Source organism: Sciurus carolinensis, chromosome 8 (genome assembly GCF_902686445.1).
Source record: "Sciurus carolinensis chromosome 8, mSciCar1.2, whole genome shotgun sequence".
Classification (NCBI taxonomy): Eukaryota; Metazoa; Chordata; class Mammalia; order Rodentia; family Sciuridae; genus Sciurus; species Sciurus carolinensis.
The window spans coordinates 54,506,129-54,520,190 of NC_062220.1; the positions used below are offsets into that span (position 1 = coordinate 54,506,129).

General features: G+C 35.2%; 2 protein-coding genes across 7 annotated transcripts in view; one reads left to right on the forward strand and one right to left on the reverse strand.

Annotated features, from left to right (window-relative positions):
- The window catches only part of Tmem243 (transmembrane protein 243), a 54,753-nt gene that overhangs the window by 18,287 nt on the left and 22,404 nt on the right, over positions 1 to 14,062 (forward strand). Inside the window, exons 4-5 of one of the 2 annotated variants that reach the window (XM_047561070.1) lie at positions 950 to 1,054; positions 2,415 to 4,597. In XM_047561070.1, coding sequence (XP_047417026.1) covers positions 950 to 1,054; positions 2,415 to 2,537 — 228 coding nt within the window. In that variant the 3' untranslated portion in view covers positions 2,538 to 4,597. Of the gene's footprint in view, positions 1 to 949; positions 1,055 to 2,414; positions 4,598 to 14,062 lie in introns of those variants that run through there. The other variant, XM_047561071.1, reaches the window with a different exon arrangement.
- The window catches only part of Dmtf1 (cyclin D binding myb like transcription factor 1), a 45,768-nt gene continuing 34,643 nt past the window's right edge, over positions 2,938 to 14,062 (reverse strand). For all 5 annotated transcript variants that reach the window (XM_047561069.1, XM_047561068.1, XM_047561064.1 and 2 more), the window contains 7 exons: positions 12,644 to 12,795; positions 11,181 to 11,390; positions 8,558 to 8,643; positions 5,949 to 6,104; positions 5,171 to 5,545; positions 4,373 to 4,520; positions 2,938 to 4,177 (listed from right to left, as the gene is read on the reverse strand). In XM_047561069.1, coding sequence (XP_047417025.1) covers positions 4,068 to 4,177; positions 4,373 to 4,520; positions 5,171 to 5,545; positions 5,949 to 6,104; positions 8,558 to 8,643; positions 11,181 to 11,390; positions 12,644 to 12,795 — 1,237 coding nt within the window. In that variant the 3' untranslated portion in view covers positions 2,938 to 4,067. The remainder of the gene's footprint in view (positions 4,178 to 4,372; positions 4,521 to 5,170; positions 5,546 to 5,948; positions 6,105 to 8,557; positions 8,644 to 11,180; positions 11,391 to 12,643; positions 12,796 to 14,062) is intronic.

The following is a 14,062-nucleotide window of genomic DNA, read 5'->3' on the forward strand; positions in this document are numbered from 1 at the left end:
CTGAATGCTTTCAATTTTACTACAAAACTGTAATTGGCAACTTATGCAGCTAATTTGATTTTCATTATTCAATTCCCCAGCTGAATACAAGAAATAGTTCAAGTCAGACAAATGAATTTGCCAGTGTTTCCTTGCCTAGTAAATTTGTAAAAATGTCAGTGGCTACCGTCAACTCCATTCTGATGTAACCCACCATAACTCCCCATTTCTGTTAATACCTTAAGTTTATTACTTGGTAAGTTTAAAAAGATTTGGTCAGTATATAATATAGTGATTTTTCACCTTGTATAGACAGCAGGGTACTATCATAATAAAATAAAGGTATATTTTCTATAGTCTGATATTTTTCAGGTACATTTTCACTAAATTTATTAACATTAGTGTTTTTTCCCCCCGACTTCATAATAAAAAGAATGGGTATAATGGTGTATGTATCTATAAACAGAAATAGGTTTTAGGAACCCACCTTTTAGTGTTTTTCATAAAGTAAAAGTACAACCAGTTTTGATTATATTCATTTTTGGTAGGAGTATTCAGAATAAGATGGGTAGCATTTTTACCAATACAGTGATTAATTCTGAGAATGGGGTTAAAATGATTTGTTAATGAAGTGATTATTTTGAGATTAGCTAGTTTTACTGATCATAAGTGAGGGAAAGGCTAGAAAAGGAAGAATTATTAAAAGAATCAAACTTTTTAAAACAGTGTATTAACATTCCAGAAATCAAACATGGTGGCAAATATATTTATAATGTGAAGCAGCAGTATTACCTTATCTAGATTTGATTTTACCAAGTCATCTTTTTTCTTTTTTTTGGTGGTGATGCTGGGATTTGAATCTAAGGCCTCAAAGCATGCTAAATATGTGCTTTACCACTGACTTACAACCCCTACCCCCAACCAGTCTTAGAATTAATCTTAAGGCTTCATATAATTTCTCTCCACACAGGTAACGCTGATCAGTGCTTTTGTTTTCCCTCAACTACCTCCCAAACCGTTGAATATATTTTTTGCTGTCTGCATCTCTTTGAGTAGTATTACTGCCTGCATACTTGTGAGTACTATTTAGAACTTAAATGTTGCAGTGTTTAGGATAGAGATTCCCAGCCCTGGGTCGATATAAAGGTTTTCTCTAATACCACCCCACACTCATCCTCAAGATGTCAGAAATCTCAATTATCTCAACTATTAATTGTGCATTAGTTTTTGCATCTGAATTTACTTTATTTCTTCTTCTCCCAAAGTCCCAGAATTGGAACTCCAAAGGGAAATTTTCTGTTCTCTTAAGTTAAAAAGTGAAGGAGAAAAATTAGTGAAATAAGTAGCTGAAATTTTGATATATTTATCTTCACTCAAGGGATACGACACATTCAGGGCCCAACAGGCTTTGAGAAATGCTCTTAATGAAAGGGATTTATTTTTAATAACAAAATTTATTTTAATTAACTCCCAAATTTCCTGGGAAACTTAAAGCTGCAGTTGTATCCTTGTCACAAGAATGTTTGATTTTACTACAAACAAGCCCTTCTTTTCTGTAAAGAAACAAAGATTGTGGTGGCTCCTCAGTGTTTATTCAGTAGTCGGTGGGGGTTTTGTGACCCTTGAAAAACTGAATCACAACTGTAAACCTTTAAAAACTGCTGTTAAGGCTAGGCATGCCCATCTGTAATCACAGCAACTTGGGAGGCTGGCTGAGCCAGAAGGACCAAGCCACCAGGGCCCTTGGCAACTTAGTGAGACCATCTCGAAATAAAAGTAAATAAAGAGAGAAATAGAAGAAATAAAAAGGGCCGGGGATGTGGTTTAGTGGTTAAGTGCCTCTGTGTTAAATCCTCAGTACCAACAAAACAAAACAAAACAAAACAGTTGTTTTGAGTCACATAGGACTTAAATCATAATAGCAATTTACTTATTTGAGTTTACGTTGAACTGATTTTGCTACAGTCCTATGACCTGAAGGAAGAACTGGCCCATCTCACTTGGGGAGCCTTCCTGTCTCCTGTGGCTTGAAGCCTGAGTGACTAATATTGCGTAGTTTAATCTAAATGCGTATGTACTGTGTAAGCTGTTATTTTGTTTGCCAATTTAAAAGTTGTCCTCCCTTCTACTAGTACCAATACATGTTTTTAGCTAGCTTGACAAATTATTGATGTACTGTGCAGGTTTGAATGTAGAACAATGTAAACTGAAAAGTAAGTATGATCTAGGGATACAGAAATCCAGGTGGTATTACTTGAATATAAAGACCAGCAAATTCTGGCTGCACTGGTCTCAAGAATGTAGGCTAATAGAAGACTGTTTCACTTACGGAACTGAATACTGGTTAAATTGGTGAAGAATTAGTTGTATTTTAAATTTTAACAGTTGGCCCAGTGGCTATTACTACTTTAATTTTTATTTAATTCTTCTTTTAGATCTACTGGTATCGACAAGGAGACTTAGAACCGAAATTTAGAAATCTAATTTACTATATCGTATTTTCTATCATCATGTTATGTATATGTGCGAACCTGTACTTCCATGATGTGGGAAGGTGAGGCTGCCAAGGAGAAATACTTACCAGGACTCTTCAAAACTATACATTAGGACAGTGAATAAATGTTGGATTAAAGTATGCTGAAGAATCTTCTACAGAAATCTGATACATGATTTTCATGTTAATTGTAAATCTAAATTCCCTCTTGAAAGGGAGACATATCATAGATGTCACTGCTTTTTTCTTTAAGGAGCTGATGTTGCACTCAAAACATTCCAAACCTTAAAGTTCAAACAGCACAAGTACTTTTCACTTTTGAAATTCACTTTTTTTTTTTTTTAACAATTGCATGGCAAAGGCTCAAAATCTTGCATTTTAAGACAAATATTCTTTTATTTGTTAAACTGAATATACAATTATTGTTCCCTAGGCAACCAACTTTGCTTATAACTACAATTTCACGTTAACAAAACACAGACAGCGAAAAGACAACTCTGATTGTGAAGATCTAATTACAATAATAAATAAAATAATTTATACAAGTTTTTTTTTTGTGACTTTTCTATAGGGGTCATATTCATTTAAGCCCTAGAGGCTAGTTTTGGCTTAACCCTTCTCTAGTATAGGAATGACTCTTGATTTGTTTCCTTTTGTTACAGAAGCAAATTTTGTTTTGTTTTTAAAAATTGCCTGAGAGGGAGAAGTTATATTGTACCTCCACCAGCTAGTGCACTAAGTGAATGGCAAACTCTGATACCCCCTCTAGTATTTTTGGGTAATCTATGTAGTAAAACATGTAATAAACAGTCATGGTATCAGGGACAGATAATATTATCTCCTTCCATATTTGGTTTAATTTTATTTCAAAGTGCTAACTCTGTAAACTAGTAACAATGGTTTCTGATGAGGGGGGTGAAAACTGCTTCGTGACCAGTGGGTTGTTTACTACTCTTACCCATATTCCCTTTAAAAGTAATAAAAAACCTGTAGTGAATTTTCTTGACTCTAATGCTGTCCTCTTTACCCTGCCTCTACCAGCTCCCACTGCCAGCAATGGGGTAAACAAAAGTAACCACAACACAATTACCTCCCAGGTCTCTGTATTTGTACGCTGGTCAAGGCTCAATACTATTTAATCTTTTTGAAGAAGATCACTGATAGCTCTAAACCATGTTGATATGACTTCTCTGAAATATAACCAGGCCTACTTGAGACTGATAGAGTGCCATGTTTATCTGCAGAGATGAATATTACTGCTTTTAAACCAGAGCAGTTAAGCTTTGGTGATTTAAAAAACTTCTCTGTAGCTGAAGTAAATGAAATTCTGTCCTGACAAATAACAGTAAACGCAGGGATCTGTGCAGTTAAATCTTCCACACTCTACTAATCTACACACTGTCATTAAACTGGACCTCAGATGATATACTTAAAAGGAGGTAAAAAGTCATAGCAGCAACAATGTGCATGGCTTAAGCACTGTAGCTATTTAAAAGCCCGAGGAATGGTAAAAGGGGTTGCTCCTATTTCTTTGGAGATATTGTAATTAACAGTGTGGTTCCTTTGCTTGAACTACCTGTTTCTAAGAATTTAATTAATGACAATTTACCAAATCCTCAACATCCTTCGAGTCTTCAGAAACAGGACTGCCCAAAGATGATCCAATGATATTTGATTCTTCTTGATGATGTTGGAGTATGGGATCTGTAATGAATTAAGTTTCAAGTTAGTCTTTTCCATATGTTCATTTTTTAACCCATGTCAAGAATTTATGGTAAGTATTCTACCAGAGTATAGGATTTAACAAGTTTTTATGTTGGATCAAGAAAAGACTTAAGGCCCACTTTTTCCCTTTTAGATTTATCAGGAACAGGAGATAAAGAGTTGTATTACAGTTACCTGTTAGTGTTGTCAAAGGCAAGACAGATTCAGTATCAATAACATCAGATGCCTGGATAAAGCTGTGTGGTGAAGGAACGATAAGTATTGTTTCATCATCAATAGTCGTTTGATCAACTTGTTCTACTATGGTGGGTGACTCTAAATCCTAAATAATATGAAAAAAAAAAAGAAAGATTTTGACTCATTCCTTGTCAGTTTTCCTTAAAGTCTCAAGTATGTCTAGGTTTGACAGCACTTAATTCTCAAACATATTCCATTTTAAACTGAGAATATAAAAAGAAGACTAAGATCTTAAAAAGATGGCCATGTTAACCTTAATAATCTTGTAATTTAACTTACTAAATGTTAACAAAAAGGAGCTAAAAAGAACTAATTCAGTTACAGGTCACCTGAATACAGAGGAAACAATACTTTTAATACCAGAGGATAAGGTTCCTAAGCCTAACCACAAAGATCTACTACTAACCACATTGGGAAGTGGGTTCTAACTAATATTTCTTAATCTACTGAGGGTGGAGAGGGGGAAAAGTTGTAGTGAGGAACTGTGCTAAGTCAGAGCATAGTTTTCTTATTCCCTCTGACTGCCACAAGCAATTTCTGCCTGCCCACTTCTGTGAGAAGTGTCACTGTTCACCCATACTTCTGTGGTCAGAGAGAGGGCTTTGTATTTTGTTTTGTGAATCTAAAGGAAGGAAGGAAGAGCTCAGAGTATCACTTTAGTGATATTTCCAAATAGCAGATTTGAGCTTGAAGGCAAGAACCCATTAGGCTGTTGTTCTATTATGTGCTACTTACCTCAGTAACATAAGCACTGGCCAAATCAGAGGGGGACTCTTGTTTAAGGTCAGTGTCAGAGATTTCTTCTTCTGTTCTGACCATAACACTGTTCATCAGTTCTGTGCTATTTTGGTCACTGAATTTGGATACATGAGCATCATTAAATGATGGCTCTATAGTCATCTTAGGCTGATGAATTTCATCTGGGAAAGTGTCTGCTTCTAGTGCATCTGGAGGCTCAGGAAAATCAGATGACTGAATATCACTATCTACTGTCAGTTCTGCTTGGGATATGGAAGAAGTGATGTCCTCTGTAGCAACAGTCTGAATGATGACTCTTGGTGTGTGACACTGCACTGTGACATTGTCACTTGTGTTCAACAGATGTTCCGGCTATAAAACATTAAAGAAAACTATCAATGGCAAAATGGGAAAGTAACACTAGATTTTTAAGTTATCGAACAAATAACTTTTATAAGTGGTACCCCACTGTCCCCTCCCATATTTTTCACCTCTGCAACTGAAATGTTTTTAACAGTATTTTTCTAGAACTCCCGTTCTTTACTTACTAGGTCCCCTGATCTCCTAAATTCCCTATTCTGATGTACATCTGTCTCATAAAAGGAGGAACAAAGGGCAGTATCCCAGTGAAGGAAGAATGAAGATGCAAAATACTGAGTCTGGGACAACAGCAATAGGAGATCTTAGTTAACAGTTTTACTGCTTATATTTTTTATCAACTAGTCCTGGTCTATAATAGGCACTCAAAAAAATCAAGTAAAATTATGTAACATACGGATAAAGCATGAACAATGATCTGTTCAGGAGAAGCAGGAGCAGCAGCTGTCAGGGTTACAGTGGGACTAGCAGTCAGAGTTAGGGGAAGGCCTTGACTTGAGCTTGTCTGAAGTAGGTAGGTGCCTGGTGTGCCAGTGGGCTGTAAATGGAAAGACTAAAGGAGAAAAAAAAGGAGACAGCTTAATATAGGTGTTAACAGACTACTGATTAAGTCCACCTCTCCATCTAAAAATAGACTGACTCTAATTTAGCTACAAATGTACTTACCAACCATGAGGGTGCAAACAAATAATAAAATGAAGGGTGTGATATTCTGTACTAGCTATCTGTCTCAAATCATTACTTAGCCTGGAGGTTTAGCAGGTAAGACATTTATCCTGCTCTTTGCTCCCATGTATTTCCACGGTCTGGTCTTAGCTATTTGTTTCAGGGCACCAAAACACAGATGCATGAGCCACTGTCTGTAGTGCAATAAACAACCCAGCATACTCTATCATCTCTCTTTAATCTTTCTCTGTAGCATATAAAAACAGGCAGTATCCCAGTTTAAAAAAAAAAGTGCACATTTTTTTAAAAGGCACAATGGCAATGTTCACTTACTTGAATTCAAATTTTCACAGTATAATTTTAAGAAATATTTTTTGTATTAAAGGAAGATGTACCAAAATGTCAATTAGCAACGCTCTGAAGAAAGATGCTTATCTGAAAACTGGTTAATTGATCATACATTTTTATCTTTTGAGATTTTTAAAGTATAACAAAATTATTCACTAATAAACCTTTCATACGATAAGCTTCTATATAATTTTAAATTAGGTGTAGCATTCTAATAACCTCAAGAAGTGTATGTATTTAAAATAGGGGGTGAAATCATGTGGCCTGTTTTTTGGTCTAAAATCATCTTGTAAACTCCTGTGTGATAAATCCCTGAATACAGGTTTCTTTATTGCTTACATGGGAATTACAGCTATCTCTCATGGGAAGAGTTAAGATCAGAAATGACTATGAAAGTGCCTAGCACCCAACAGGGAGTCAATTTATCCTTTCTATAAAATTGAAAGCTAATAATTTTCCTTAAGAGTTACATGTACGGGGGCTGGGAATATAGCTCAGTTGGTAGAGTGCTTGCCTCGCATGCACAAGGCCCTGGGTTCAATCCCCAGCACCAAAAAGAAAAACAAAACAAAACAAAAAGTTACATGTATGAATCACATATGGACAGGTATAACTGTAAACACTGTGTATATATATAACACATTTTATTTAACACATATATTTTAAGTCTCCATTTTTTGAAGTTGAGTTATTGGTATCATCCCCTACAAATAAATTGGGGTAGGTCTCTGAATAGTTGAATGTGACCCTGTAAGTAAAAACCTGAACACAAATCTCAAATGTATGTGTAAGTGTATTTTTACTTGGGAAGGTATTAAAAAAACATAAAATTAAGTTGCTTTCTACCTGTGTCATGTGGTTGTCTTTGCATCCCTATTTTGGAGACCAATTAAGTTTCAAGTTTCATGGATAGAACGAGAACCTTTTGCTATGCTGGTCTTTGTCCTGGGATTTGGTTGTGGAGAGGATGAATAAACTTTTTCCACTAATACCCTCTATGTTTTTCAAAGTAAATTATTCTTGAGAGAATTTAATATTATTTTCTACTTAATGAACTATGAACTAATTCTGGGTTTCCTTGTTTTAGAAACCAGAACAATGACTGGGACTTTTTTTTTTTTTTAATTTTCATCACCACCAAAAGAAACCTCAGATGTATTAATAATCATGTCCCCTTTCACTGGGCCAGAGGCAGCCATTAATCTTCAAGTAAATGGGAGCCCTACACAGACACACTTTTACCTAAACTCATCATAAGCTGAAAATGCCATCTAAGTAAAAAAATGCATTTAATATCCCTAATTCACTGAACAACAAAGCAACACAAAGTACTGCTTTACACTTATAGTATCAAGAGTATTGGTTGTTTACCCCTATGATTGGATGACTGGACTCTAACTTGCTTCTTCTTCCCAGCATGGTGACCACATATTGCTAGCCCAAGAAATGATCAAAACTCAAAATTTAGCATTCACATGCAAGTTTTTATGTGGAAATATTTCCATTTTTCTTAGAAATACTTTGGGATTAGAACTGGTTGTTTGGCAACACTATTTGATCTAAGATTTTTTCCCAAACTGGTCAAACCATTTAGAACTGGGACTTCAAAATTTGGTACCCCTGGTGGCTAGTAAGGTGTTTACTGAATGAATGTTATTCAACAGCTCATAATTTGTTGTCCCCAATCCTTTTCTTAAAAACCAGTATTAACTTATGATTCAGTCCAGTCCAGTTCAGTCCATGGTAATGTGCTCTACTCATTAGCACTGTCATTTTCATATGTAAAAAGACACTGGATTACATACAGATGAGGAAAAAGCAAATTTAAAAGAATTATAAAAGTGGAAGTCTGATTTACATCTAGTCTGCTATTCATCTGGCCTTAAATGTTTAGTTTCATCTCTTATATGACAGCATTTTTAAAAATGTTACCAAACTCATCTTTCTTATGCATAAAAATGGACAATATCCATTATATTAAGTATTACTCACTGGAAGGATCTCAAATGTCTGTAGTGTTCCACTGTTTAGTGTTATTGTTTCTGAGTCAACAGTAGCAGCAGGGGAGTCTGTTGAAGCTGTAGTAAGAACAAGGACAATAATAAAATGCTTTGTAAAGGTTCTCCAGTGTACTCAATTGTCATGAAGGCAAATTCATTTTGAAAAATTTGTCTGTAAATCTGAGTCATTTTAATTTATAAGAGAAAAGAAATCTAATGGATTTATCTGGGACGGTACACAGATCAGATTCATGTCACAGCCAAGTCTAGCCCACTGTGTTATTGGAACACAGTTGTCCACACTTATTTTTCTATGGTTGCTTGTGTATTTGAACTACAAGGTACCTGCAACAGACACCATAAATCTTTAAATGTCTATAATATTATCTGAGCATATATAGAAAAGGTTTGGCAAGCCTTTGTATGTAGCAAAAAGTTTGTAATGTTAGGAAGCAAGAGGAACACAACAAGGCTAAATGAAAAGAGAAAGAAACTTGGAAAAACTACTTTCAGAACATTCTGCTAAACAGTATGGGTGTCTGAATTGGTAGCCCCATAACAAAGGTATTAGTTTTGGCAACACTACTTACTAGCCATGTAAACCTCGGCAAATAACTTATTTTAATTCAAACTGATGTTCAGAGATTTTATCTGTCCTGTCTAGTACATATAGTTGTTCTGAGGATAAAAAGTCTTTTAAGAAGAAGAAATAAATATAAAACAGTATTATATCAGAATGCCATATTTGGGGGATTGAGCAGCACTTTAGAGATAAGGTCGTATAATCTCTTTAAAGGTATGTTAAACTGAGGCTCAGACTTAAGCCAGTGTTTGTCCAGTTATACAGAATTAAGACTAACAAGAACAAATGTGATCTTTGGTGCTTTCAGTCATAAATCATTTGCATTTCTCCTTTCACATAATTTATAGTAAATAGTTTGCTGATCCATGTTCCCTAGCCTAAAGAAACAATGGAGATTTTGGTTAAAATGCTAAATAAAATAATGGGTGGACTATAGACCTCTTACTATACTCACATATCTTGTTGGGAGAAATAAAATGATTTGAAATAGTATTTTAAAATGATTATGAATTAATTTTAAAGTACTATTATAAAATGTTTGCTATCTTCCTAGTAGGTATTGTCAATCCAATGAAAACTAAAAATCTCCATGCACAATTTACAACCAATATTACAACTCACATTTTATATTAACTATTAATTACAGTTACTCTGTAGTTCTTTGTCTATAAAACAAAAACAAGAAAGGCCAAAGAAAATAAAATTCTTAATGCAGCTTACACTGGAAGGAAGATGAAGCAAATAATCAAACACAAATTAAGAATTTTGAGGTAGGATATTTAAATGTCTCTAAGGTAACTTTGTTTGCTTTATGGTGCTGGGGAATCAAACCCAGGGCATCATGCATGCTAGACAAGCACTCTACTACTGGGCTACACCCCCCTACCCCACTCTGACAGTCATTGTATATACAGGCATGGTGTTGTTAATAATAAAGCCAGCAGGTGATAGTAAGTATCAACCACAGGATCATACAATACATTTGGAAATGTATGGGATGTTTCTGCTTGTAATGATTGAAAAGCACTATTGGCATTTTGTGGGTGAGGTCAAGGGACATTGAGCATCCTACAATGTGAAGACTTCTTTCACTCAAAATGCTAAAAACTGCTTGGCTGAAAATAATACAAAGTGACTGGTATACTTATGGGTAGTATTCCTTTCATAGGCATTATGTAGACCCCTCCTAAAAAAAAGTGAGATAAAGGCAAGTAAAGACTATTCTCATTCCTTTTCTGTCATTACAATCCAAGAATGATGGAGAAAGGGGAGAAGTATCAACTTTGCTTAGAGCTGAAGAGAAGTATTTCCCCTCCCCACAATAATTGCTGGGTTCCCATAATCTCACTAAGCACAAAATCATCAGGTGCTAAGAACTGAGTGATTAAAAAAAAAAAAAGTTTCCCTGTAGGAAACTGGCTTAACTCCAAGAAGAAAATCTTTCTCAATCTTACCAAAACCCATTTTACATATGACCACAAATCCATACCCTATCTGTGTGTCTTCTGATAAAGTTGCTATAAATATATGCTACCTTGTGAACTCCATATCTTTTGCTCCATTAAATCATTATTTTAGATGTTTTCCTAGTATTAATTTTAATTTCTAATTGATTTCTAATGAATCCTTTTTTGGTTCTTTTTAGTTATACATGACTGTAAAATGTATTTTGACATACATACATACATGGAGTATAACTTCTCACTCTTGTGGTTGTACATGTTGTGGAGTTAACACTGGTTGTGTATTTATGTATGAACAGAGGAAAGTTGTTTGATCTATTGAATCCCTAATTATAAAATCTAGAAAGATGGTTTAGAATGATTTATAATGGCCAGGTTTTAAGTTCTTCCTGTCACACATTCTTTTTTTGTACAAATATTAACTGAGCTAAATATAAAATGCCTTAGTTTTCCTTAATTCATCAACTGAGGTAAATTTCTATCAATACTCTAAAAGATTGAAAAACATCTGTCACTAACCAAATCATACAAATCCCAGTGGTAAGGAGCCCTGAGGTTCCAACACTTACAGACATGGGTGATTTGAACTGGAATCTGCAACGCTGTCATGGGACTTGGAGAGATGGCTGTATTATCTTCCAAGCGGGCAACTCTGATCTGAACATGCTGTACACTGGAATTGGAATTACTGTTTGGAACTCCAGATCCTGATTTATTCTCCAAAAGTGTTGGGTTGTTTTTTTGGTTCTCATGTAACTGTTTAAGACCTTTTATTAAGACTGAAGGGAGATGGGTAGACAAAAAGAACATGACTCTCCGACAGACCACCATCTAAGCAACAAGGGAGGTGGGGTAGGAGGGGTAAGGAGGGAAAGTATTTGGAATAAATAATTGCATAATGAATGTGAGAACTAGTAAAAATAACAATAAAAATATTAACACTACAATCTCTCCTGAAGATTTGGAAACATTATCCATCTAACAGATTAAAAAAATACATATTTTTTTTTCTTTTGGAAAAGAAGGTCTTGTTATATTGCCCAGGCTTGTCTAGACATTCTGGGCTTAGGTGATCCTCCACTCCTAAGTAGCTGGGACTCCAGGTACATGTCACCATGCCCAACCAGATTCAGAAAATTCTTAATACCATGTTCTTACCATTTAAGAATCATAATGCAAAAACTAAGAGTGGACATTGTTAATTTCCATTTTTTTTTAAACAGATATTTTATGTCCCAGGGCTTACTGACAGAATTCCTATTATTTAGGAAGAATACTGTCAATGCTAAGCAATTTATTTTTAAACAGTGTTCATTTTCCTCTCACTGACTCAATGGTACTTGATTGCTTATATAGTTACGACTGCAGAGGTAAGTATAGTAATATGCAGCCACTCTTGAGGTCTTGCACAAGGAGGCCTACTCCAGATTTTTTTTTTTTTAAATCAAATAAACATTCCTTAGCATTTAATTCTCCTTTGGAAAAATGGTAGTTGGAATTTTACACTAAGGGGAATGAATTTAACAACCTAAATTAAATAGGCTATACAACTTAATTTAATGCAAAGTATGCTGTCTTCTTATTTTAAACAAACCAAATTTAGGATCTCTGGATTTATATAACAAATGTAATTAGAGTTTACAGAGTTTTTCTTCTACAAAATACAATATCAAAGATTTTCTCTAAATAAACCCTGTACAGGTATTTAAAATTAGAAAACTCACAAAAGGTGATGTAAATTTAAGTATTAAGAAATCTCTGTACAAAAGTAAAACATGTACGATCTATTTCCTCTTTATGTGGAAAAACAAGAATTGTGTAAATGTCTATATCTTCACCTTTTGGCTTTGGGTATTACAATCACATTAACTCTCTCTAGGGAAGACAGTTAAAGAAATAGGTCACAGTTTTAAGTGAAAATCTACTATTATGATACTTTTTTTACCTGCAGCACAGAACTTTTAACCTCTAGCTCCAAAAGAGTAAATACGGTAAGAGAAGGGAAGGACTTAAAATGAAAGCAATATATTACCAGGGAATGAAACATCCTTATGATTTGCAATTTGCCTTTTGATGGTCCACCATTTACTTCGAAGCCATTGTGGTGAACGGACACTGCTCCATCCTTCAGCTAACAGATCCCAGTTTATGTCATTTTCATCAGCTACATCAAGCTCTGCTATCCTACAGGGTACAAAAAACCCATGTGTTAGCTGTTAAATTCATTACTCTCTAAGAACCCTCCTTTGACTACAGGTGGTGATGACTCTGGTAATAAAGGGAATGGCAGATTATGTTACTCTTACGCTGCATGGGGAAAGGATTCCAGGAATGCCGACTTGCTTCTAGGGTTAAGAGCTAAGAAATATCATCAGCTAAACCCTGCAAATAGTTATAACCAGATGAAGCACTGTGAAGGAAAGGGAGTAGACTAAAGATTAGAATAAGAACAGGTTTAGTTGTATAATGTTGTGCAGTGTTTTTAAAGTGTAGTCTTCACTACATTATTTCCTGCATCTTTCCATTTGTGAAACAAATGTGTTTAAAAATGAGCTATTTATAAAGATGACTAGTGGAACAAAATACCCTTAAAGACAAAAAGACAAACATTAGCAACCAAAAAACTCCAAAACAATGGTACAACTAAATTTATTTTTTGGGGGAGGGAGGGGTGTACCAGGGATTGAACCCAGGGGCACTGAACCAAGCCACATCCCCAGCCCATATTTTATATTTTATTTTGAATCAGGGTCTCTCTAAGTTGCTAAGTCTGGCTTTGAACTTGAAATCTTCCTGCCTCAGTCTCCTGAGCTGCTGGGATTATAGGCGAGTGCCACTGTGCCTGGCAAAATTGTGGGCTTTAAAGGTCTCTTATCCATCTCTAGTATTAACTTTCGTGATGATCTTGATTTTCAGCACAGTAGTTACAGTAATAATTTCTTTCTTCAGTGTCTTAAATATTTTCTTGCTATTTTTGTTCTCTTCAGTCACTGGGTCTTAATGGTTAAAACCAACAAATTAAAAATAATAATCTTGGAATTATTATCTTAAAGGTGTTTTTAAATTTGTGTGAAGCTGACAGTGTGGGTAACTATAGACTGGGTCCCCCTTCTTGGGAATCTTAGCACAGTAGCCAAGGATTGAAGGGCATGGAGACTGAATGGCCCTATTACCCTAAACATGTACCCCTAGGCTAGGACTGAGGCACATTGGTGAGACAGTGGAAAAGCTGCACTGCCGCTGCCTGTGCCGTACCTGTTCTGTGGATATAGAGGACTTCAGTCTCCACGCCTTCAATCTGGTACTTTGCCCGGGCACTAAATCCACTAAAAAGGAACAAACACAAAACAAAAGAGCTCAATATGAAATACTTAGATCTTAAACAATGGCTCTCTATGGAAAGGATGTTTTTCAGACATTAGGCATCTAGGAAAATCAAAACAGGAAAGTC